At 45.2% G+C, this 26,433-nt stretch overlaps 1 protein-coding gene across 2 annotated transcripts in view; it reads left to right on the forward strand.

Annotated features, from left to right (window-relative positions):
• Window positions 1-13,259, forward strand: part of Adra1a (adrenoceptor alpha 1A) — a 96,928-nt gene extending 83,669 nt beyond the window's left edge. The window contains exons 3-4 of one of the 2 annotated variants that reach the window (XM_029541606.1): window positions 4,688-5,242; window positions 8,731-13,259. In XM_029541606.1, coding sequence (XP_029397466.1) covers window positions 4,688-5,205 — 518 coding nt within the window. In that variant the 3' untranslated portion in view covers window positions 5,206-5,242; window positions 8,731-13,259. The remainder of the gene's footprint in view (window positions 1-4,687; window positions 5,243-8,730) is intronic. The other variant, XM_029541607.1, reaches the window with a different exon arrangement.
• Window positions 13,260-26,433: the final 13,174 nt, after the last annotated feature.

The raw sequence follows: 26,433 nt of genomic DNA on the forward strand, positions 1-26,433 counted from the left end.
TCAGGATGGCAGGAGTGTGAGGCCTCTTGTTACACTGCATCCACTGCTAGGAAGCCGAGAAGGGTGGAGATTGGTGCTCCGTTCTCTTCACCCTTCTTATCCAGCCCGAGACCCCGACCCATGAAATGGTACCACTCACATTATAAATCTCTCACAGATGTGACCAGAGATTTCTCTTCTAGGTGATTCTAGGGCCTGTTAGGCTGACTGTCAAATCAGCCATCACACATCCTTAGCATGACTGTTTCCACCCTGGTGCTCCTGATAGATGGAAGCCCACATCTTCAGCTGTGCTCACACTTCAAAAGCATCACCAGTAACCTGGGAGAGATGGATCTGAGAATAAAATTGAGTTTGGAAGGATGTTTGGGGAGTCCAAACAAGACTGAGTCTGCGTGGGAAGGTTTGGACAAGGAAGGAGACAGTGGACTGAGGAACTTTGATGGGAACTAGCCTACATCCCAGTCCAAGCACTCTTCCTGAGACAGAGAAATGAAGTGAAGAAAGAGAGCTGAGGACATGGCTAATAGTCAAAGGAGAGCACCGCCCCTTGTTACCTTTCCTCGCCCACTGGGAAGACACTGGTTGAAGTCTATTCTGCATCCTCCCATAAGTACAGCCCAGAGAGAATCACGTGTGTCCCTTCTAAAGTGAGGACCATGCTTTATGCAAGGGAGTACATCCAGCCACCCACCTCTAGGGAAATCATCAGATGGGAGTGGGCAAGTATGCAGTAGGCTGAGACACATCTGGGTACTGTCACACACTTACTTGAATAAACCACATGGGGCTGGGTTTCTTTTCTTTTCTTTTCTTTTCTTTTCTTTTCTTTTCTTTTCTTTTCTTTTCCTTTCTTTCTTTTTTTTATTGGTTATTTTATTTATTGGCATTTCAAATGTTATCCCCCTTCCCAGTTTTCCCTCCACAAACCCCTTTCTTTTCCTGCCTCCTCTGTCTCTATGAGGGTGCTCCCCCACCAGCCCACCTCTCCTGCCTTAGCACCCTAGCATTCCCTATGCTGGGTCATCAAGTCTCCACAGGACCAAGGGATTCCCCTCCCAGCGATGCCCGATAAGGCAATTCTCTGCTGCATATCCAGCTGGAGCCATGGGTCCCCCTATGTGTACTCTTTGGTTGGTGGTTTAGTCCCTGGAAGCTCTGGTGGTCAGGTTGGTTGATATTGTTGTTTTTCCTGTAGGGTTGCAAACCTCTTCAGCTCCTTCTCCATTGGGGTCCCCAAGCTTAGTCAGATGTTTGGCTGTGTGCATCCACATCTGTATTGGTCAGGCACTGGCATAGCCTCTCAGGAGACAGCTGTATCAGGCTTCTGTCAGCAAGTACTTCTTGGCATCCACAATAGTGTCTGGGTTTGATGTCTGAAGATGGGATGGATCCCTAGATGGGAGAGTCTCTGGATGGCATTCCCTTCAGTCTCTGCTCCACTCTTTGTCCCTGTACTTCCTTTTGACAGGAAGAAATCTGGATTAATATTTTTGAGGTGGGTGGGTGGCCCTATCCCTCAACCACGGGGGGTGGGGCATGCCTATCCATTGGATATGGTCTCTACAGGCTTTCTCTCTCCTTTGTTGGGTATTTAGGCTAATGTCCTCCCTGTTGGGTCCTGGGAACCTCTTGGGCCCCTGGCATCTGAGACTTTCTAGTGGCCACCCCCAATTCCCCCTCCCCCACTTCTACTCTACTCCTTTCAAATTCCTGACCCTCTGTACTTCTACCCCATCTCCTCCTGTACCTGAACTGGCCCCAAATGGGGCTGTTTATGGAAAGGTCTTTGGCCTGGAAGTATCCCCCACTCAGTGTTTGGACAGCCAATATTCAGAGGTGTTCTTGGATTAAAAAGAAAATCCCCCTGAAGAATTGAGGCTGGATACTATCTTACATTCAATTCTTAATATATTTCTTTAAAAAAAAAAAAAAAAAAACTAGCTCCTTCTCTTACCCTATACCTCAGCTACAGGAAAAACAAGTGGGATGTTCTGAATGGTGGCTGTCGAAACAGAAGACCTGCATCTCCTGCTGTCAGTGTGGACACAGCGTGGAGACCACAGGAAGAGAGCATGTGAAGCTAGCCTTGGGTCAGGTAGACACAAGGTTAAGGAAGCAGGGCCGGGAAGGAGAGAGGGGCTCAGAAATTGAGGAGTGAGAGGGAGGGGTGAGATTTATGAATGCCAACTTGGACTCTAAGCAGAAATAGGATCCTTAAAGGAACCTCTCAAATCACTTTAATAGCTTCATGTTCAGAGGGCATATGAGATGTGCTGTTGCTGCTGTTAGCTGAAAATTCTTCAAATAAGGAAAATACCTCCCCCTGTCTAGCTGATTTGTTTGTAATGAAGTCTCCAGATGAGGTGGATTTTGACATACCCAGTTCATCTCTGCCTCCCTCAGTCATTAAGCCCAGGAAAAGGCAGAGGTTTGTAAAAATGAGTAGCCTTAATCACATTACTGTCACCATGAGAAAGAAATATTGGAAAATATATAGGCATTGGAATGCAAAGTGAATTTTCTCCAAGAACTGACCATATTTGCACAAAGCCTCCCATCACGTTAACGTAGACCGCTTTCTCTGCTCTCAGATGAAGTCTGAGAAGCTTGAGTCTAATTCAGCTTTTCCCCGACCACCCATCTCACTGATCCTGTATACCATTCTCTTTCCAAGAAATGAGTGTGCAGAGCAGAGGACAGCTTCAGGTCTTCATCCTGAGGCACTTCCCACCTTGTGTAGGAATAGGAAACACGTTCTCTCGCTGGCCTAGAACGTACTAGGTAGATAAGGTTGGTTGACCAGAAAGCTTCAAGGATCTATCTACCTATCTCTACCTCCTCAGCATTGGGATGAGCATGTGCCACCACATCTGTATTTTTTTTTTTCATCTGAGTTCTGGTGACCAAAGTCTTGCAAGGCAAGTATTTTTCTGATTGAGCCATCTCCCCAGCCCAGAAGTCATATAAGCCACACTATTATTAATGATAGTTAAGTTATATGCAAAACGTTCATCACGCTGCCTAACTCAAGACATAGTTGGTGACTTGAACCTTTGTTTTAATGATTAGGCAGCACTAAAAACTTTGAGCCTAAAGTATAAAACTTCCTCAGCTGCAGGTTTTCCATAATAAACACCTGTCAACTCATACGTGTATGTGAGCGTGTGTCTGTGAACATGAGTGTGTCTGTGTTTGTGTGTGTATGTGCACGAGTGCTCATGTGTCTCTCTGTGTGTATGTGTGCTTGCACGCGCACGCGTGTGTGCATGTGTGTGATTTTTTTTGAGACACATTGAACTTGACAAGAATTGTGCTTCAGTGATAGATGTTCCCACCCACTGTCCCACTGTTCTGCGTTTTGACTTCCATGTAAGTTTTACCTGATTGAATTCAGAATACTGTTGGCTGGAGTCAACTATAAGAGTATCCAGCACGTATGTTAGGAATCCTGACTCTGAGAAGTCTGCAGCTTAGAAAGGAAGAGAAAGAAAGAAAATAAAGACCACAATCTTCCCAGCATGGCTAGAGAAGGTGGTCCATGAAACCCCGCCCTTGGCTGAGGATACCTCAGCAGCTGATATGGTCTTCTTCAGAAATGCAGCCCCTGACAGGCCGCCCCTGACAGGCCGCCCCTGCTCCAGTGCACACTCAGCACTAAGTGTGCTCCATGCATTATAGGAAGAGCACGTGAGGAGAGGAGGGGAAAGTGGTGAGGATACGGGAGGAGCTGGAGGGAAGGTGATGTGAGCAGATGTTATCCAAACACATTACATGCGCAGTGTGAGCTTCTCCAACAATAAAGTAGAATAATAGTGCTAAAGACCAGAGGCTGAAAGAAAGGATAAAAGAGGCAGGGCCTTAAGGAGAACTTTCATTCCATCTTCTTCTTTGTTCAAAAAGAAAAACTGAAGCCCATGGGGTGAATAAAGCTCCCCCCAAAGCCACTCACTCACCAGAGTGAACAAACAACTGTCACGGGAAGCAAGGGAAGAAAGCAGGCCAGGTCAATCGTGAAATGCAGAGGAGGGATAAGAGGACTGTGGAGCCATCCTTCAAACATGTCTGAAAGGAGTGAAGAGGAACATTTTGGGGGTGCATAATTCATACATTGCCCTTTCGAGGAACTAGTTAAGTGTTGGATGGAAAAATAAGGCGTGGGATCTGGGCATTCCAGATTCCTATGCTCACAAAGGATAGGGCTGGGTAACCACAGTTTTCTCTCCTCAAGACAGCGTCTATCTGTATAGCCCTGGCTAGCTAGTCTTGGAACTCTCTCTCTGTAGGCCAGGCTGGCCTCAAACTTTGTCATGCACTATCACCCTTGGTTAGGGGCATCACATTTTAACATGATGTGGATTTGAGTGTACCCCGCTTTATTTTATCACTCAGGCAAAACTGAGTGTTTAGGCTATACCAAAACGTGATGCCACACTCTGCAAAGCTCAAAGGAAGCCTACAGATGATTTCCTACCACTGAGAGAGGAGGCCAGGTCAAATCTATCTGTGTGAAATGGTCTTTGAAAGCCTAGTAAATGAGTTACCAGCTGATGGGAAACACTCATTTGCATCTGGGCGTTTTTGAAACTTTTTATAAATATGAAAAACATGTGTGTTGTCTGTGGTTCTAACCGATTGGCCTCTTGACTGGCCAATCATATGTGTAACTCTTTGTGTTCTCTTTCAGGGTCCTTCTTCCCGAATTTCAAACCGCCGGAAACCGTTTTCAAAATAGTATTTTGGCTCGGATACCTAAATAGTTGCATCAACCCTATCATATACCCATGCTCCAGCCAGGAGTTCAAGAAAGCCTTTCAGAATGTGCTGCGAATCCAGTGTCTTCGCAGAAGGCAGTCTTCCAAGCATGCCCTGGGCTACACCCTGCACCCACCCAGCCAGGCTCTAGAGGGACATCACAGAGACATGGTGCGCATCCCGGTGGGCTCAGGAGAGACTTTCTATAAGATCTCCAAGACAGATGGAGTCTGTGAATGGAAGTTTTTCTCTTCCATGCCCCAGGGATCGGCCAGGATTACCGTGCCGAAGGACCAATCCGCCTGTACCACAGCCCGGGTGAGAAGTAAAAGCTTTTTGCAGGTCTGCTGCTGTGTGGGGTCGTCGACCCCACGCCCTGAAGAAAATCACCAAGTTCCAACCATTAAGATCCACACCATCTCCCTCGGTGAAAACGGGGAGGAAGTCTAGAGAATGGGAAAGGTCACAGGAAAAGGGATGACACTAGGTACTGCTGATTTTCCCACTCGGGAGGCCAGGGCCATTCACCAAGGCCATCTGGGGAAGGGGAGAGGGAGGGTACCTGTTTATCCGGCAAGTGGGTAGGGCACAGGGAAAGAGGCAGGCAGGATGTAGGGTTAACTAGCTGCTTCCAAAGGCCAGGAGGCCCATTTCCCTCAGTCTTTCTCTGATCCTGCTTTCCACTGCTGACCCTTTCAACAAGAAATACCATGGGAAAGAAAATCTCATACACAATCCAGAAGACTATAAATACAGGATGATGATTTCATTGTGAATATTTTGAGCACACACTCTAAGTTTGGAGCTATTTCTTGATGGAAGGGAGGGGACTTTATTTTCAGGCTGAACCTACTGGCGACTACATTTGACATTTATGGAGAGGGGACCTAGACAGAAAGGAGTGTAAGGTAATGACTAACGTGCTTTTAGAGCAAGTTGAACAACACCGTATTCTCAGCTTGGGTGAACCTGGTCAGGGGCCTTCCCAATGGTTGCTCTCTGACTGGTTCCTTAGCCCCATTTGAAACTGGGGTACATTTGCCACTCTTGGATTTGAGGAGTGTGGCCAGGACTAACCAAGGACAGCATGCTTTTATCAAGAGAATAGTGTGAGCCTGGGACAGCACTTCCCAGAACTGGTGACAGAAGGCTCCCTCTTTTATCTCCTTAAGGAGCAAGAGGCTGGGATGGGATGGGATGGGTACTAACACCAGGCTAATGCCCTGATTATTCTACAGCCTCTTTGATGTGACAAGCTACTCGCCTTTCCTAGAACTCCATAATGGAAATCCAGGCATGGCAGAATGCTGGCTTCCACTCCCTTCACCTCTGTGTAGTGAATGGAGTTCATTTATGCCATGAAGAATGAGTCTTAGGGTCCAGGTGCACCCCCACCTGAGCTTCCAAACATATTGATGCCTACCCTCAAACACTTTAATTCATTGCCAAACAACTGCCAAAATTGATTCCTACTTTTTGCAAAACCTGGGAAGATGTGCTTTTTTTTTTTTTTCTACTTTTGCTTTATATATACCAAATCCTTACATTCTTAGTGGTCCAGATTATTGCAAGTGGTGCCTATGCTAATCACATGTAAAACCTAAAATGTCCCTGCCATTCCACCGTAAGAATTGTAAGACAAGGTGTATGTCTGTGTCACCAACCCTAACAAGAATCACAACTACCAACGCTTTTTATAACGTCTTCCCCTGCTCACCTAATTTCTCCAAAGAGCTTCCGAGCCGGTTGAAGCTACCATGAAATCTTCTCAGTGAGGCTGCTGGCCTTCCCACCTTTCCTTTCCTCTGTTACATCAGATGGGACTCTCTTCTATCGGCCTAAGGGCAAATCTCTGCCCACTTTGCATTGGAGGAGCTGTATGCAATGGTTCTGGGTGTTGTGGTTGGTTGCCTTGGAACTTTGACTATGACCTGCTTCCTCTACCTTTTCCTGGACCCTGTCTTCTCATTGGCCAGCTAGGTCATTACTCAGCCTTGTGTTCTGAACTTGGCTTCTGCCACTGAGAAGTTGGCTGGGATTCTTGGTTCTTGGGCTCTCTGCATAGCTCTTAACTGCTCTAACAGATGCGGGTGTGTTGACATCTGGAGAGAACTCCAGGATGCAAACCTGGCTCGTCTTCCCTCTAGGCTTCATTGTTCAGAATATCATACTTCTAAATCTGAATTCTAAAACCCATTCTTGGTCATGTCATCCCCTCATAAAAGGACATCCTTATGGGAATAGGGATCTTAGCTTTTCTTCAGCGGGGCACCATTCCATGTTACTGATCATCATTAAATCCCTTGATAACAAAATGTAAATGTTAAAAGTGAGAAAGCTCAGGAATACTAAAAAGCCACTGTTGGCGCCATTTCCAATCAGGAAAAGAAAAAAAAAAAAAAACCAACAACTAGAAAATGAGTCGTCAGATAAAACCTTGACAATCATACCTTGTAAAGTTCCCCATAAACCATTGCCTGCACACTCTGCTGTCATTCCTCCCTCCAACAGCCAAGTGTCTAACAGTTTTTTCCACTCCCACAGCAGGACACTAGATAGAAACATACCGGCTTTATAAGAAATTGATAATGTCGCCAAAACATAGTGTCAAGCACGGGGTAAACAACTTAAAAGTGAACTTGTGTTTTAATCATCCACCAGAAATGTCTGTACCGTTGAGTGTGCCAAAAAAACGAAGTGGTTGCAGCCAAACAAATGATTGTCATATTTATATTCACGTGTTTACTGCTTCTATTTGGAGTTTGAGGAATTTACCCAGAGTAACCTCAGTTAAAATGCCCTCTTCTGTGTGTTCTACAAAAAACGATCGCTTTAAGATGTCACAAAATCAATTCGACATTATGGTAGCAAATTTTGAGTCTCATCTTAGATTCAGACTGTGTGTACAAAGAGGGACCTTGAATCTCTTTGATTGAAAACTTTCTCCAGGGCATCAGACATGTCGTTCAGTTGGTGGAGTGCTTGCCTGGTATACACTTGCCCTGCAGCACCTAAAATCTGAGTGGTGGCTCACGACTGTAAACGCAGCTTTCAGGAAGGGCTAACAGGGGGACCAAGAGTTCAAGGTCGTCCTTGAATAGTTTGAGTCAGCCTAGACTACTCGAGACTCTGTCTCATAAAAATAAATAAATAGATAGATCCAGACTATCCATTGTGAGAAAGGCACTTTCCTTTCCATAGGCTCATCTACGACTGCCTCTGCGTGGAATCCCTCTGCATCTGACACACTGCATTTGCAGAGCAGCAAGGCTTCTGACGCTCCTCCTGGATTGCCAGTCATGGTTTATATGAACACTTAGGAAGAATGCCTCTTCAAAAACATATACAAACAAATGCAACATTCGTTCTCACTCACCTACATTCCAACTTTTATTTTACAACTTAGCAAGAACAGAAGAGGCTGGAGGCATCCCACCAGGGACTGCAGGGCATGTACTGGGCATGTTAATGTTCATGGATGTCACTCAGAGAGGAAGGCTCTGAATGCTGGTCTCCAGGTAGCCAGAGACAGGCCATTGGTAGGCAGCTATGCATCTTAGCCTGCTTCCTTTTCTATATGAACCATCAGGAAGCCCTCCTAGACCAGCAGGTTTGGGGGGGGGCGTGAAAGCCTGGGAGCGAAACTATTTTAGGAACTATTTTCTTGAGCAGGTAATTGTTCATGCATTAATCACTGTTCCCTAATCACCACTAACAAACATTCCTAATTGCTTCTTGGGAGAGCTCTGTCCCCATGCTCTTGCCAAAATATGATGCTGCCTGTTCGATGAATGCCTGCTGACTTAATTAGGGAAGAGACTGGCTCCTCAGCAAAGGGAAAAGTGAACAGGTGGATGTTAAAGCAAGCAGATGAGAGGCAAGCGAAAGCCAGGGAGACATGAGAAGACAGGGGTAGCAGATGCGCAGGCATCAGATATACTCACTGTCACTATGGTCTCTTTTTTACACTACCAGGGCTTTTATCCATGAAACCACCTGTGCGACAGACAGACCCAGTTGGAACACTTCACCAGCTCTGGGCCTCCAAACTGATGCTGAGGAGCTGGCCTGAGGCCACATCTTCCAAAAGCCATGGCAACAGTGGCCTCTGGCCCTCCAAGTTCCCTGCAGGATGAAGGAGCGGACTTGACTGTTGGGGGTTTGGGCTGGGAAGCAAGCTAGGATTTCAGCATGCAATGCTGGCCGCCGGGCAAAGGTGGCATTGGCAGGATCCCCTTCATGTTTCCCAGGCCCTATGGCATACGAGTGAGCTGAGGAAGGGGCTTACTTGCTCTCTGCAGGAGAAGGTCACGGTTCAAACCACCACTGTCCAACTTGCAAAGGCCGCAGCAGTGGCAGGGACCATGGAGGGGGAAAATTGACCAGAGCTGTGGCTCAAAGCAGGGAGGTTTAGTCACGATTTCCCATGGCTGATAAGTAAGGAACTGCCCTGAAACTGGAGGTTTATTCATTTCAGAGGGGGAAATAATGGCCTTTTCTTTCATGTGGCTTATGAGTTCTTGCCACGCTGTCCCTGTAGCACACTCAGAGCCATCTCACTATAAGCTGGAGGTGATGGTTTGTTAAACCATGAAAATACAGACTTAGGTGATAAAAAATCTTAGCACAACTTAGCACTGCATTTAAAGAAAAGAATATGATGATGATCATCCTGGTCTATGAAACAGGCTGAATAAAATAAGTCTATGTGAACATCATAGGGAATTAAGACAGAAATTGCCATATGAATTTAATTTACTGTGCATCATCATATACTTATCAAATCTTTCTTGGCTCATTCCTGTGTGGGAGAAGGAAATGGAAGGAGTTTTTGTTTTTGTTTTTGTTTTCTTTTTTAAATCTACTTTTGGTATGTGAAGAAATAGAAGTTATGAGTCAAGGACTTCTTTGAACACCCTCATATTTAATCTGGCTCAGTGATGCTTCCATGTGCCCCAGTGTATTTTGATTCACCGACTTGCGTGGTGAACTGCTTCAGTTTAACTCCAGATCTGTCTGGACCTTCTCCCCTCTCATCCTGGCCAACCACTGGGAAGAACTTGAGTCCATGGCCACCCGTTCTTGTTTTCTTGGCTAACAGACAGGCAAATGTCATTTTGTTCTGTCTCCATAGATAAGCTGCTACAAAGCCAGGGGAGAGTCAGGGCAAGAGTTGATTTGCTCAATAGTGTGACATGTAAGGACAAAGCCAACAGTGACTGTCACCCTAAGGTCCTTAGGAACACAAAGGCCCCAAAGGGAACCTGTGGGCCACTGGGTACATTCTAACCAGCAGCCCTAGATGGTCCCTCTTCATTGTACCACCCTGGGATGAAACCAAAGAGGGTAATGACAGTCCCCAGAGTATGAACTGGCAGGGTTCTGCATTTGTCTGTTCAGAAGTCAAGAATGTGTTTTTCCAAGAGGCATGGTTACAAATGGGGGTGGGGCTATTCCTAAAGAAGCCAAAAGTAAATAACTAAACACCCGTGTTATGTATACCAAGAGTTGGCCTGCTGTTTCCATGAATGGGAAACATTTTAGGCATGATGAGCTGTATGGTCTCTTTTTTGGCTCTTTGGCAGGAGGCCATGGGCAGTCCTTTAAAAATATAGCCCCACTGATAGCTCAAAGGACAGGTATATCCTGTGGGCCACAATTTTTCATCCCTGACCCAAACCACCACCAGTTTATGTTATAGAGCCAATACTACTGACCTATGACTGCCTGTGATCCACAGGCTTTTCACAGTAGGTCACTAATCTACCCACTAGACTAAATCGATGTTCCCAACTTTTGTGAGCTGTTACAAAAAGCAGAGGGCATTGAGGATTGCCCGGCAGGTGAGAGTAGCAGAGGGAAGCTCCTGCCACTTCCCCATTGAGCCCTGTGGCATAGGCAGGTCAGCAGAAGGCACGGTGAGGCCAGGAATCTTCCAGGCTTAGTAGATAATTTCCCCCATGACATCTATCCAAACCCAACCCTAACCCCAACCCCAATTCCGACCCCAACCCTAACCCCAACCCCAACCCTAAGCCTAACCTAACCCTACCCTTGAGCTGCAGCTTGGAATGGTTTCTGAAGAACTTCTGCTCAACCTCTCATGCTCTGGACATCTTTCCCATGCTCTCTAAGTCAGCTTTGCTTCTCCATCATGGTTTTCTCTCTCTCTCTCTCTCTCTCTCTCTCTCTCTCTCTCTCTCTCTCTCTCTCTATCTCTCAAACTTTCCCTCTTAAGAGTTCCTTAAAATCTTTCTAGGCCTTGATGAACCCACAAATTAAACTCAGTTCCCCCTTTACCTTGAGCAATGACTAATCCATTGGGTGACAAATCCCAGGCTAATGATCCACAGGGCTGCTGTTTCCTCCAAGGCTCTATTCCTTGTTCCTCCCAACACACATCGTCCTGTGTGCCCCTGGAATTTGGGATTGCCCTTTTCATGGTCCCTGTCATTGAACTTGATGGAAAACTTCGGGTCTGAAGAATCTTCCCCAGCATGGGGGTTCCAGATTTTGCTGGGAGATTCAGCCTTTATCTCCCCGTGTTCATTTATCCAGGTGCATTTTTACACAGTTCTGCAGGCTTGCCCAGCTTCAACAGCATTCACTGTTTTCCTCACAGTGCTGGATGCTAGAAGTCCAAAATCAAGGCGTTGGGTGGTTGTTTCCTCTTCACCGCATCTTGACTTCCCCCTGAATTGTCACGTGGTCTTCTCTCTATGTGCACACAAATCCCTGTGGGAATGTCTACTTCTTACAAAGACAATGGTCACATTGCATTAAGATCTGTCCCCCACAACCTCACTGCCCTTTAATTGCCTCTTTAAAGACTATCTCCAAATACAGTCACATTGTGAGGAGACATGACTTCACACTGAAGTGAGAATTTAGCAGGCATCCAGTTCAACTCACAGATCCCATACCCTTTCTTTTATGTTCTCGTGCCAAAAATAAAATAAATAAATAAATAAATAAATTTAAAAATCCCTAATCCTTCACCAAGATCGGAGGTTTAAATTCAGCCCTTTCTGTTTATCCTCCACTCCCAGAAAGTTTTATGCTAATTGTCTACAAAATGTATTTAGCAGGTAATTATGCACTTGTTGTATCCTTCTCAATGTGTCTTAAAACTCTTAATACTTAGAGAATTTTGAGAGGTACCTCATAAACACTGATCTTAAATGTGTTTTAACAGAAGCTCTGAAGGACAGGGACAGTCACTCAGGACACCCCTGAGGGAGGAAAGTCCCTTCACACCCAGCCAGGCAGGAGGGAGAGGAGAAGTGGCTGGGAGAACAAATCACTGAGAACTTGGAAGGGCCAGGGTAATGGTTGGAGAGTTGGAGTTTTAGAAATCTAATAACTGTATTCACTAGCTGTGGGGGAATCCCAAGCTGGCGCATGGTCCTGGGTCAGGTGGGCATGTGACCTCCACGGGAAACCTCAGCACCCAGAAAAGCAGAGCCCCAGCACTCAGTGGGCCAGACCCTTGACTACACAGTTGGAGTGAGGCAGAAGGTGGGATTAAAGACCAACGGCAGCCTGCGTCCTGAGAACGGGGTCAGTAGGTTCCCCTGGGAACAAGTGATCACGCCAGATCCCGTCTACCAGACCGTAGGTCATGATGGCCACTCCTGGTGAGAGGAATTTCGCATCAGACCCCTGAGGATTCCTTCATTACTTCCCACACCTCCCAGGATGCCATAGTGATGTGCTTGGTCTTTCTTTGGGACCACTGAGCACCTTGCCCTGTCTACATTACTTCTCATGAACTTCTACTTCTGTTTCATCATCCACCCAGCCCTTGTGGTAGACAGATTTACTGTCCCCACAGTCTCACTGTGACAATGTCTTCTCTGCCCTGCCTCCTGTTGAGAAGTAAAGATCCCGCATCCCCATTAGGACGCCCCTGCTGATCCACAGCCTGGTATGCTCCAATCTGCTTTCCTTACACTGAGCCGTGCTTTGGTTTTCCTGCCGTTATCCCTACCCCAGAACCTCTTAGGCAGGAAATATCTCTGGTCTCACGATCTCCATCACATTGCAATGCCTTGTCTAGAGTGTCACGACATCTTTAGCATTCGTCCAATCTAGAGATGAGGAAAAGAAAATGCATTGTGGGATCAAAACCTACAGAAGTGTTCAGAGGCAGAAGCCATCCCAAAACAGGTCTGAATGTGTGGGTCTCTGTCTTGATGGATCCACTAAAGATATCTGGGTGGTTGTTGTTGTTGTTGTTGTTGTTGTTGTTGTTGTTGTTTTCTCTTCTCTGACCAAATCTGAGTATGGGTTAATGACTTCTCGACACATGCAGTGTCTCCCCTACCTAGTCCCTGTGTCATACCACAAGTGACAGTGGTTGTAAAAAGCAGAGGCACGGGCATGTTAACGAATAGTAAGCCCATGTGCAGAAACTTTCTACTATAGAAGAGGTGCTCAAATTCCAGCTGATAAGGGCTGGAGAGATGGCTCAGCAGTTAAGAGCAACGACTGCTCTTCCAGAGGTTCTGAGTTCAATTCCCAGCAACCACATGGTTGTAATGAGATCTGATTCCCTCTTCGGGTGTGTCTGCAGATAGCAACAGTGTATTCCCATACATAAAATAAATAAATCTTTTTTAAAAATCCAGCTGATAAAATAGGAAAGCTATTGTCTTAGTGTTTTAATTCTGTGAACAAACACTATGACCAAGGCAACTCTTATAAGGAAAACATTTAATTGGGGCTGGCTTACAGGTTCTGAGGTTCAGTCCATTATCAAGGAGGGAGCATGGCAGCATCTGGGCAGGCAGGGTGCAGGAGGAGCTAAGAGTTCTACATCTTCATCTGAAGGCTGCTAGTGGAAGACTGNCTTCCAGACAACTAGGGTGAGGGTCTTAAGCCCACACCCACAGTGACACACCTACTCCGACCAGATCACACCTATTCCAACAAGGCCACACTTCCAAATGGTGTCACTCCCTGGTCCAAAAATACATAAACCATCACAGCTATTAAAAAGAATGGCCTGCAAGTACCTTAGACGCTTAGTAGCAATTTATTGCCAGTTTTCTACAAACTTGTTTTTGTTTTTATTTTTTTGAGAGTGAATCCCTTACTGGGGAGCAAGTTAATTAAAAGATAAAGCCCTTGCTTGTTCTTTCCTCCATTCCTGGCAGCCATCCTGGCTCCTTCCTGCTGTCCTAGGCTGAGTATCGCACCCAACCCTCATCCCTAACTTCAAGTGAGAGCAGGTGGTCTGCTAGAGCCATCCTGTCTCAGCTTCGAAAGCCCACATCGAAATGCATGCTTTCCTCATCAGATGTGAAGGAAGAGAATTTGTATTCTCTGGACCTGATGAGTCACACACAGCATCCTTTCAGTTATAACCATAGTGACCTAACCCAAGCTCGCAGACACCAGGATCTTCTCACTTCTTCCTGTGACTCAGATGGATGGTGCAGAAGGCTTATGTCGTGGAAAGTAGATTTTTTAGGTCTGTGAGGGCTAAGCCAACTTGTGAAGTCTTTGCCTTGCAAGTATCAAGAATTCCCTAGAAGCCATGAAAGAAAAAAAGAAAGGGAAAACTGACAGGAAGAAAGGAAGAAATCAAGGAAAGGAGGGGACCCCAGATCACAGCACTGAGGAGCAGACAGATGGAGCTCTGGAGCTCACTGGCTGGCCAGCCGAGTCAGATCACTGAGTTCCAGGTAAAGGTGAGAGACTGTACCTAAAAGACAAGGTAGTCAGCTCCTGAGAGACATTTCCTGAGGCGATTCTCTTGCCTACACACATGCACAGGCATAGACATTTCCTGAGGCGATTCTCTTGCCTACACACATGCACAGGCATAGACATTTCCTGAGGCGATTCTCTTGCCTACACACATACACAGACATAGCTATACTTTTAGAACACATGCTCCAAGCTAAGCCCTTTAACACTCTTTGAAATGATGACATACTAAGGGCTGAGATTTTATAGTCACACTGTAAATGAAAGATTCTCACAGAGAGCTGGCACAAAGATGTGGGCATCTGGAGAGAGGGGAAGATCTGCAGGGAGTTTGAGAGATAGAAGCCTGAGACTTGACCCACCCATTGCTCTGAAACTCTTGTGTGAACCTGAACCAAACTCAGCATGCTGAACCTTGACCTCCTCAGCTCCACCCAGACCCTAGCATAGGAGGAAAGCCAAACTGATGTCAAGATTGGTATGAAAAGAGCTATCAACGAGGCCATCAGTCCTGGGCTTTAGTGTGCCTCCTGTCTCATGGTGACTCACAGCAAGCTCCTTGACCTGTCTGGCCCAGTGTCTTCACCTGTGGCATGGGGTGGGGGGTGGGGGTGGCAGGTGTGATGGGAATTCAGGAAGATGCCTCATGAGATGATAAAAAAAAAACCAACCCACTCACAGTGGGCCTCTGTGACACACCGGGACAGACCCCATTTGTGTCATTTTCCATCCCAGTTCTTCCCTCCATGGGATAAGTGCTATCAAGGACAGGTAAGGCCTGAACACTCCACAGACAACAACTGAGAGAGTGAGCTTTTCCTTTACCCTGCATCCCTCCTCAGGCTTACCTGCAGGGTCAGCAGCATCCACAGATGTCTTTTGTATGATTAGAAAGGAAATCAGAAACAGTCTGCGCCCTGCCGGGCAGGTGCTGCACTCCAGAAACTCAGATGCCGGCTCTGTTATCTGTACCCTTCCCCCAGCGTGCTATTTTCATTGGATTAGAGATGCTTTTACCTGGAAACTCCACTTTGACATTTTTTAAGTCAAACTCTCTGAGCTACTTTGAAGATTTCTACCCGGCTGGGACTGTCTAGGCAGGGCGTTGCTCGCGCTTTTCCCGGCTACCAACAGGGTACTGGGAGGTGTTTTATATTACCGCAGCTGTCCTGTGAAAGGCACTACATGCTTGGTGCACATGTGTTTATAGGACTGATGCCACAAGAAAGAAAAGGCATCCTGACTGCAGGACAAGGGACAGGATTCGACACAGAGCTTCAGTTTAAATTTGTCTAAGGAGTCAGGGCTAAGCAATGCCTGGCAACTGTCAGAAGTAAATGGTTACAAGACTGAACAGCCATTCCTAATTACTAGCAGGGGCAGTCGGAGTTGGCATGGAATTCAGTGCCGACCGGAGCTTTAGGACACCTGTTTTCCTTGGATATTGCCATGGGCACCTCTGGACAGGTGACTTAATGGGAAGGTTCAGAACACAAGCATGACTGGCACATTTGAGAGGCTGTGTTTGGCAGAGGTTGGCCACCATCTCGCTGCCAGCAGTCTCTCATGACTCCAAATCTCAAATCTGCTCTAAGCCACAGTGAAAAGACAGCTTCTGAGCTGAGGTTCTTGGCCCGACTGTGCTTCAGATAAACACAGCCCATGGCTATTTCAGATCTGGATTTTAGGGAGCAGCTGTGAGGTTATGGAAAGAGCCAAGGGAAGAACCTTGACCCAAGTGGCTGTTTCTCGGAGTGCTGGGAGAGAGGAAGCTGAGGCGTGGCCCTTCAGAGGTCAGGAAGACATCACGGAGCTGTCCCACTGACGGGGGACAGATGTCTCAATTCTGGGAACCCTCTTTGCCAAGTTCTGACTCTCTAAAAATGGATGTTTGAGGTTTGGAGTAAAAATTGCTACCCTGTGAAAAGAGAGCATTTTATTGCATTGATACCCGGTGGTCTAAAAGCAGAATATGGGGGTCAGCAAGATGGGTAAACACTTGCCACCAAGCCGGAAGGTCTGAGTTCAGTCCCTGGGAGCCACATGGTGGCGAAAGCCAAGTCCTCCAGTTGTTCTCTGACTGCCATACATGTCGGGCCACACATATAAAATAAATAAATGTAAAACAAAGAAAGCTCATTTTAAAAGAAAAATCAGAATAGTGTTCCCTAAAGATCCACTTACCCTACTTTTTATTGAAGTATATGTCTATTACAGGAAGCCAGATACCTGTGACTGATATCCAGTCTCCCCAAATTATCCTCTGTCCTTCTGGGTTCACCCCAGGAGATGATGAATCCTGACCAACATGTGGATGTGTCCCTTGTCTAAACATCATCTCACAGGGACACAAATCTCACAGTCATCTCATGGCCTTCAACACTGGGACAAAAGCAGTTCAGTATCTATAAAGCAAGCTTAGATAACTTCCCCCAGCGGGTTCTTACAGTTAAACTCCCATGGTGGAACGTGTGGCTCAGTGGCCTGGCATGAACATGGTCTAGACTTAATCCCCAGCACCACACGTAAAAAAAAAAAAAAAAAAACAGCTAAACACTGAAGTCCCTTTAGTGTCCCTCAAACCCTAGCCTATCCAGAGAAGCAGAAGGAAGCCAGCTCACAAAACAAATCCCCACCCTTCTTCCCGAGGACGCTCTCACTGCATCCAGCTGTGGGCGCCATCACGGATCTAGGATGTGGTGTGGGCTGTCTGGGACCCAAGGGACCCAAGGGATGGAGAACCACAGTGACAGAGGCAGTCTTCACCTTCAGAGCATCTGTGGTCCATTGGAGGGGAGGAGCAGATGAACTAATCTGTGAGTCGAATGGTTATGAAGGATCCTGTGTGGGAGTTTGAAGGGAAGTGCCCACTAACCACAAAATTAGGCTTCTCAAAAATATTAACCTTTCTGGATCCTGAGGGGAAAAAAAGAACAGTGGGCAATGAAGAAAGTTGCTCCCAGAAAGGAAGAAGCTCACCCATGCAAAGGACCTGTGGCAAATCCTTCTTAAATATGGGCAGGGATTGCCCCTCCTTTAGTGTGTCAGGCAAATAACTATGGCAGATCCTTGACTCCTGTAGGCAAATCACTCCTATTCTCTCTCTCTCTCTCTCTCTCTCTCTCTCTCTCTCTCTCTCTCTCCTTGCTCATTGTATTGATCCTGGACAAACCAGTACACAGAGAATGTAGGGGCTCTTTTCCAGTAAGACCACCAGGTTTGCCCTAGCTGAAAATCAGAAAGCATTGGTTATCTTGTAGCCTGCATTTGTTCTCAAAGCTTTCTACAATATTATAGTGAGATGCCTGTACAGGAAAAAAAAAAAAGTCTAATTTCTTTCTCATTGTACGTTCTTTCAAACATGAGGTGTTTAATCCAAAAGAATAGCCAAAGGCTTGAGAAGGCTTAGTAAGGAAGTTGTAGGAAAGGCAATTCTGTGCTATTAAAAGTAGAGAAACTGTTATAGCAAGGAAACATTGTATAATATGTTTGGTGGGGGTGAGTTTTATCTTGCAAAGCAATACAGCAGTGAACTGCATGCATCACTATAATGCCCCCCTGGTTACCTTCCATGCCAGAGAGGAAGGGGCAGTAGTTGCTCCTGCCAGGACAAGTGTTCAGCCAATGGTGTTTGGTGATTATTACAAATTAAACCCAGCCCAGGAAGCAGAGGGAAGAGCAGATAAATCGAAGGACTTGGACTACACTTTTACAGCCTGCCGGCACTTACCAACTTGACTTACTCAGTCTGGGGAAAAGAGTGTCTCAGTAAATAAAAGAAAGCTGCTGCTATTCCAGTGCGAACCCTGACATTTGCTGGCCTGATGCAGCTTTTCTGCCTGTGTCTTCCTCAGAGCTGCTGAATATACAAACACATGACTTCCATGCTGCCAGAGATGTAGATGTGGGCTGCCTGGCTGGTTTTAGCTGCCATTATGCTCCCATAACCTTGCCGATTGTGATATGTAACATCCCCAGGAGGTACAACAGTTCCTAACTGCCCAGCGATTGAGAGCTATGCCCACCAGTTCCAGGTTTGGCCTTTGGTCAGTGGAATTAATGATCATGTTTCCTTCAATTAGTGTAAATCATGCTAAGAGTCTGGTATGTGCTCTATGCTCTATAAGGGAGAATTCTCTCCCGTGTGAAAATAAAGTATCCATGTGTGTGCATTGTTGTACTTGAATTGTGTGCACCATTGTGTATTAATGCATATAGACCACACTCAGGCATCTGCAATGGCTTTGAAGCATCTGATCCCATTTAAATGGACTCCATGCCCTTGGCATGTGCTATGTAAGTATTTATGAATTTTCTACGCAGCACTTTACAGGTCCATTTGTTTATGATGTGATATGGTAGACAATCGTGTTGGTTTATGTTCTTCTTGTTTTTCAAGAAAATAAATGTACATACTACTAAGCAAATGAATAAATTATTAAAATATAGGCTTTATGGATCATGCCCACTGTTGAAAATAAATCTATCTTATTTGTTTCATAATGTGTCTGTCATGATGATGAAAATTTATATGACCCTTATACATATTGACACCATGTATTTAAGCTTTGTTCAATATTGATGAGTGTTCCCTAATAAAATATTTTAAACCTCTTTCTCTAAATACACAATGCCCTCATCTTTCAGTTGTGCTGTGCTGATAATTTAGCTGGTGATAATGAAGTGGGTAGCTGAGGCAAGGAAAGTACACGGGATAATGGACAGGCAGTGTGCATGGTGGCTACATCTAAGGCACTGACAATATGACCGGGTCATCGGGCTTAGAGGAAGGCAGCAAGAGAAAGAAGTAATAGAAGTCAGATCTGGAGGTATTAAATGTGTGCTGGGCAGACCGAGGGTCCAGTGGTCAGAAAAAGATGTGTGCAATCCAGTCTGAGGAGAACTCTCCAATCAAGATTATTTTCTGACCACAATGTCAGAACCTTGGAAGCCCCACTCCCTCTAAATGATCATCCACCATGACCAAGTGAACTTGGTCCAGTGATACAAAGATGGTTCAATATGCACAAATCAATACATCAGAGTAAGACATGCAAGGGCAGAAATCACATGAGTATCTCAACAGATGCAGAAAGGTCCTTGAGGAAGTCTAAAATCCCTTCATGATAAAAAACCTCAAGGAACTAGAAATGAAACAGAAAAAAAAAAGCAATGAATGGAAGGGACTTACCTCAATATGACAAAGGCTTTATATGCCAGACCTACCGCCAACAGAATAGTAAATGGGGAAAAACTACTAAGTTAGAAACAAGAGCAGGTCCATCTGCTCTATTCTCATTTGGCAGAGTATCTGAAGTCTTATTAGAGGAATAACATAAGAAAAAAGAAATAAAAGGACCACAAATAGGAAAGAAAGAAGCCAAATACTACTATAGGCAGATGATACAATCCCATATATAAGAGACCTAAAGATCCTACCAGAAAACTCTTAGGCATGATAAACCCTGTCAGTAAAATATCAGGATATAAGTTCAGCATGCCTAACCCCTAACCCAGCAGCTTTCCTCTATGACAACTTCAAAACATTCCACTTGTAATAATATCAAAAAGTAGAGCTACATATTGTATATACAACACTCACATATTCTAAAACACACACACACGTACACACACGTATCCACGCACTCTTGAGAAACATTCAGTCTTGAGAAGAAAAAGGCCAGGCCTAGCTTTTCAGTTACACTTTCAGAACCATGTTTAGAGAAGCAGCATGGTGTTGGGACAAAAGCAGACACCTGAATCAGCAAACCAGAGGATCCAGCACTAAACCCACCCAAGGACAGCCACCGGCTCTTTACAAAGATGCCAAAACATACATTTAGTGAAAGACGGTCTCTCCAACCAGTTGTTGTGAGAAATATGTCTACAGGTAGAAAAACATGCTAGATTCCTATCTGTTATCCTGCACAGTAGAGATTCCAAATGTATCTAAGACTTAGACATCTCAGACTATTAGGAAACATTTCCACAGACAGATGTAGAAAAGAACTGCCTGTGCTCAACAATCAGGATGGCATGAAATTAAAGACTTTCCAGCAGGGGGAAATTATTAAGTGAAGAGCCAAACTACAGAATGGGAGAAAATCTTTACTAACAATACCACCAACACAATGTTAACACCTAGGGTTCAAAGAACTCAAAAGGCTGAATACCAAGAAAAACAAAGAAGCTACTCAATACATGAGTTGAGGAACAGACCTCAAAAGATAAAATACAAAGAACCAAGATGCTTGTTGCAATGGGTGCTGGACAGATGGTTCAGGAGGTAAGAGCACTGTCTGGTCTTCCAAAGGACCTGCCTTTGGTTTCCAGCACCTACACAGTTCCAAGGGATTCAAAGTCCTCCTTTAGCTTCTGTAGATAATTCACACATGAGGTGCACAGACGTGCATGAAGGCAAAACACCTATACTTATAAAGTAAATATTGTTTAAAAACAAACAAACATATGAAAAAATGTTCAACATCCTTAGTGATTATGGAAACTCAAAGCTACACTGAGATTCCATCCCTGGTCAGAACAGCTGCCAGGAAGAAAACTATAACAGCAAGTACTGGTCCAGATGTGGGAAAGAGGGAAGCTTTATATACTGCTGATGGCAGTGCAAGTTAGTCAAGCCATGGTGGAAAACAACATGGAGATTCTTCAAAAAGCAAAAGGCAGAACTACCATTTGGCTCTGCTGAACCACTTCTGAGTAGGAAGGATGTTTAGTCGTCATATCACAGAGATACTTGAGCATCCTTGCTTGCTGCAGCACTAACAGCCAAGTTGGGAGTCAGCCGAGGTGTCCATCAACAATGGATAAAGGAAACACCATGGATATACATAGGCACATACATATATAATGAAGTGCTATTCAGCCATGAATAAAGGAATTATGTTATTTGCCAGGAAATAGGTTTAACTTGAGATCATCATATTAAGCAAAGCCACATTCAGGAGAACAAATATCGCATGCTTTCTCTCAGTCATGCATCCTAGATTCTCTATAGAGATACACATCCTCAGGGATACAGGTCTGAGGTATTACACATCACAGGCTACCTACTCCCACCCACACTGAATTTCTTATAAAATGTTGAGTGATTATTCTATCCCTTTCCATTCTGATGTTAGCCAACATATTGAATGACTCTGTGAACCAGTTTTCCCTGACAGAGAGCAAATGCTATGTCACACTGTGGGCCAATTATCATCTCTCCTGTTTGTAAATGTAAATTTTGCTTCTAACAGAATTTACGAAGAATCGCTGTTAGGTGGGGGCCACTCCCTGTACTCACTCCTCGCTCATTATTCTACTCTGATCCGGACACTTACTTAAAACAGAATTCATGCACATGGAAAGCTAATCAATTAAACGCATTATCGTGTTGGGGTTGAGATGTGATCTGGGGTCTGAACTGCTCCCTTCTGCAAGAATCAAATGCAGACAGACCCAGACATGTGTCAGTAACATTCCGTTTTTATTAATTCCCCAGGAGAGCTGTGTCCCACATCCTGGGTGTCACTACTGAGCCACTCAGACTCTTTCAGGTTTTCCTCATCTGACTTGCTTGAATCTGAAATTTCCGGGGTTGTGGAATGCTGTGAACTGTACGTTCAGATCCTTCCAAAAATCCCTGTGCAGAAATCTAACTTCCAGTGTGAGTGTGTCTGAGGATGAATGAAGCATTTGGAAGGCAATTCAGTCTTGAGGGGACAGCCTTCCTTAATGGGATCCATGGCCTAGGGAAAACCAAAGATAGAGATGGTTAGAGGGCATTTTCATCAAAGCATGGTGAAAATGCCCCAGTGGTGTTTATTAACTTATACAACATTATCTTGATGGTCAACTTGATGAGATTTAGGACCCCCATAAACACAAACCTCTGGGTTTATCTACATCAATACTGGTTGGGTTAATTGAGATAGGATGAGCTACACTAAATATGATGGTACCATTCCATGGGCTAGGTGGTCGTCTCTCTCTCTCTACTTCCTGACAGTGGTTGCAATGTGACCAGCTGTCCCCTGCCCCTGTCATGACATCCTCACCTTCATGGTCTGTACCCTTGAGCTGTGAGACAAAACAGGCCTTCCCTTTCTTAAGTTTTGTGCATTGGGTATTTTGCCCTGTCCACATATAAGTAACTAATGCACTTAGAAAGTCTGAATAATTATAATAAAGGATAAAGAAAGTGGCAAGAGTACACACACACACACACATACACACTCACACACACACACACACACACACACACACATACACACAAACAATAACCTTAGAAAACTGCCTCACCTCTTCTGCCTTATGGAATTACATTCCATTTACTAACCAGAGAGTAGGCCCCTGACACTGTGCTTCTGGGTAGCTCAGCCCCCCACAACTTTCCATTGAGTAGAAGCCACCAGTTCATACTTTTTTTAAATTCAAAGGCCAGACTAAGACAAAAGAATATCCCAATGTCCTCAACCATCCAGTCCACCAGCAATAAGAATCAAGTCATTGTCATGCCTACTCTACAAGCATGGCCCTGACCATGGAGTATCTGAGAGGGGATGTGAACAAGGAAGGGTGGCATTCAAATGCTAAGAATATGTGGTTTCAAGTCAAGCCAGACTGTACCTTCCTCGTTGGTATAGGGGCATGGGAAATTTGAAAGGGCCAAGAGTGAAAGGCAAGTCAAGGATCCAAGGTCCTTCCCCTTTGTGCATGAAGGTGTAGATACATGGAGGGAAGAAGCATCTGTCCTGGCTGCTTTTGTGTGTCAACGTGACACAAGCTGGAGGTATCACAGAGAAAGGAGCCTCCCTTGAGGAAATGCCTCCATGAGATCCAGCGGTAAGGTATTGTCTCAATTAGTGATCAAGGGAGGAGGGCCCAGCCCATTGTGGGTGGTACTATCTCTGGGATGGTCATCTTGGGTTCTATAAGGAAGCAAGCTGAGCAAGCCAGGAGAAGCAAGCCAGTAAGTAACATCCCTCCATGGCCTCAGCATCAGCTCCTGCTTCCTGACCTGTTTGAGTTCCAGTCCTGACTTCCTTTGGTGATGAACAGCAGTGTGGAAGTGTAAGCTGAATAAACCCTTTCCTCCCCAATTTGCATCTTGGTCATGATGTTTTGTGCAGGAATAGAAACCCCAACTAAGACAGCATCCTTCCCACTCTCCCCCATGTAAAAGCTGACTGAGAATTTAAATGGAGAAGGCCCCATTCTATCAGCCTTCTGCCCTGTTCTCAGGAGGCAACCATCATTCTTATTGAGTGATTCCTCCAACACATTTCTTCTGAGCATCCCTATATACCAGACTGATGTCATCAAAGCATTCACTAAAGAATAGTGTAGTAGGGGAAAGCTGTGGGCCATGGTGCTTCCATGCTAGAAATGGTCTATCCACATCTAACTCCACAGCTCTTTCTAATCACCTTATAAAAGAAGAATTAGTAGGATCTCCTGATTAATTGCCCTCCATGTGTTTTATAGGCCAGTGACTGAATAAATGGAGGTTCCTGGTTATCTTAGATCTTGTGTTTCTGCTTCACAAACACACCACCAAGTTAAAGACAAGTCCAGTGTCCTGCCCTTCGGAAAACAAGTTTTTTTTTTTTTTCATTTTTTATCGGATATTTTCTTTATTTACATTTTAAATGTTATCCCCTTTCCTGCCCACCCAGAAAGTCCCTATCCCACACCCCAACCCCTTCTTCTATGAGAGTGCTCCCCCACCCACCCACCCACCCACTCCAGCCTCCCAACCTGGCATTCCTCTACACTGGTGCATCAAGCCTTTACAAGACCAAGGGCCTCTCCTCCCACTGATGCCCTACAAGGACATTCTTTGCTACATATGCAGCTGGAGCCATGGGTCCCTCCATGAGCACTGGTGAACAACAGTTTAATATTGAGAATCCTACAAAATGGACTCTCAGTGCTTATTTTAGAGTTTCCAGCATTTTGAAGGGCCATAAACTTGTTTCAACAGTATTGCCACTGCCCAAAATATTTCTGGAACTCTTCTGAGATTGCCTTTGGAGCCAATTCATTTGCAGTGCTGCCCCCTGAAAGTCTGCTATTTACTTATGACCACAGATAACACTAGCCTTGACCACAGACGATCTTCCTCAAATAAGAGGTGTGAGCCTTCTGGGTGAGGGGAAACTTCCAGGGCCCCTGCTGTTGACCATAGCCAATGTATTGGCCAGATGACTCTGTCATCCTGTTAGCCAGATGCAAGTCACAGAGGTCAAATCACTATAAAAAGCCGTTCTGAATAAATTCACTGGGAAAAATTGGGTCAATGCTTTACACAGATTTTTCTCTTTCTTCCCCCCTTCATCTTGGTTTGGTTTCTTTTTTTCCTTAGCTTTTTCCCTTTTTATTGTGTGTGTGTGTAAACCATAAGTTAGCTTAAAGTATCATTCTTCAGGCACCATTCCTCCTTGTATTTTTGAAATAGTGTCTCATTGCCCTGGAACCCTCCAGTCATACTAGGCAAACTAGAGAGAGAGAGAGAGAGAGAGAGAGAGAGAGAGAGAGAGAGAGAGAGAGAGAGCCAGCCCTAGGAATCTGCAGGCTCTGCCTCCCCTGCACCAGGATTACAAACTGACCCGTTTCTCCAGCCCCCAAACATTTCTAATCAGTGCCATTGTTTTACTGCATAAACTCTTACTCTGATGCCCACTGTGCAAAGCAAAGAGAAATGGAGGAGGCATTGCCTGCTGTGAAAAAGAGCAAGGCCCAGCTACTCAGTTACTCACACACAGATCCCGTCTCTGCTTCCTTCCTAGGAGCCACTGTAACAGGGCTGAAACCGAGCAGACTTCACAGTCTTCTGGAGTAGCAGCCATCTTGCTTTCCCATAGGCTCATGACCCATGGCTATCAATCACAGTTTCCCAAACGAGGGAGGGAATGCCTGGATACTGGTGTTGGAGCACGGCCACTTTAGGATTTGGCTTTATAGAAGTCTACTACAGATGAAAGGAGAAACAAAGACCAAAGTTGATTACCAAACACGGCCAGCGTCAGCAAGAATGCTTCCTTGGAAACTGTTAGGATGACTTGAAAGATGCAGAGGGACTGACTGCTCACAGCCCCAGGACATGAAGGGTTAATAGCAGATGACAAAGAAGGTGACAGGCACTCAGGATTCCTTCTGTTCTCTTCTTCCTCAGCAAAGAAATTACTATATTTTGAAAGTAGCCCCAAGACTGGAGTGACAGGCTGGACTGATAACTCGCTGGTTACAAGCACATACTATTCTTGCATGAGGGCGTTCAGTCTCCAACACCTACATCGGTGGATCACAACCTCCTTATCTCAGGCTGACACCCTCTTCCAGCTTCCTCGAGTACCTGCACATATGTGCACATACAAATCCATGCGTACAATTAACAAAAAAAGATTTTAAAACTAGCTAAGTAACACATATGTGCTGAGCACATGCTCATGAGAAGTACACACAAGGCAGGTAGACTAGTTCAAGGAGTTCCATGAACAAAGTGACACAGAGGAACAGAGCCCGTAATGGGTTGTGAAAGGCCAGGCTCCATCATTCACCTTCCCATGGCACTGGCTGAAGGAACAGTAGGAAGAGTTAGGTGGTGGTCGCCATTGTGGCCTCAGAGCAAGTGCAAGTGTTGTTTGTAATACTTTCAGTGTGTTAGTTTGTGGGATTCTCTCAACAGAAATATGAAGCAGGTTCTGTTATTTTTCCCCCTTTTTAAAGAAGAGGAACTGCAGCTCAGCAAGCATTGGGAATTTAGAAAATTGACACACTGACACATGGCCAGTCTGGGATCAGAATCCAGTTATTTTGATTTCAGGGATTGTGTGTGTGTGTGTGTGTGTGTGTGTGTGCACTTGAGCCCCTGCTAGCCCATGTGAGCATATATGGAAAGCCAGAGACTAAAGTCCATGTGTTCTCTTCAACCATTTGTTTACCTTATTTTTTGAGACAGGG

Source organism: Mus pahari, chromosome 8 (genome assembly GCF_900095145.1).
Source record: "Mus pahari chromosome 8, PAHARI_EIJ_v1.1, whole genome shotgun sequence".
Classification (NCBI taxonomy): Eukaryota; Metazoa; Chordata; class Mammalia; order Rodentia; family Muridae; genus Mus; species Mus pahari.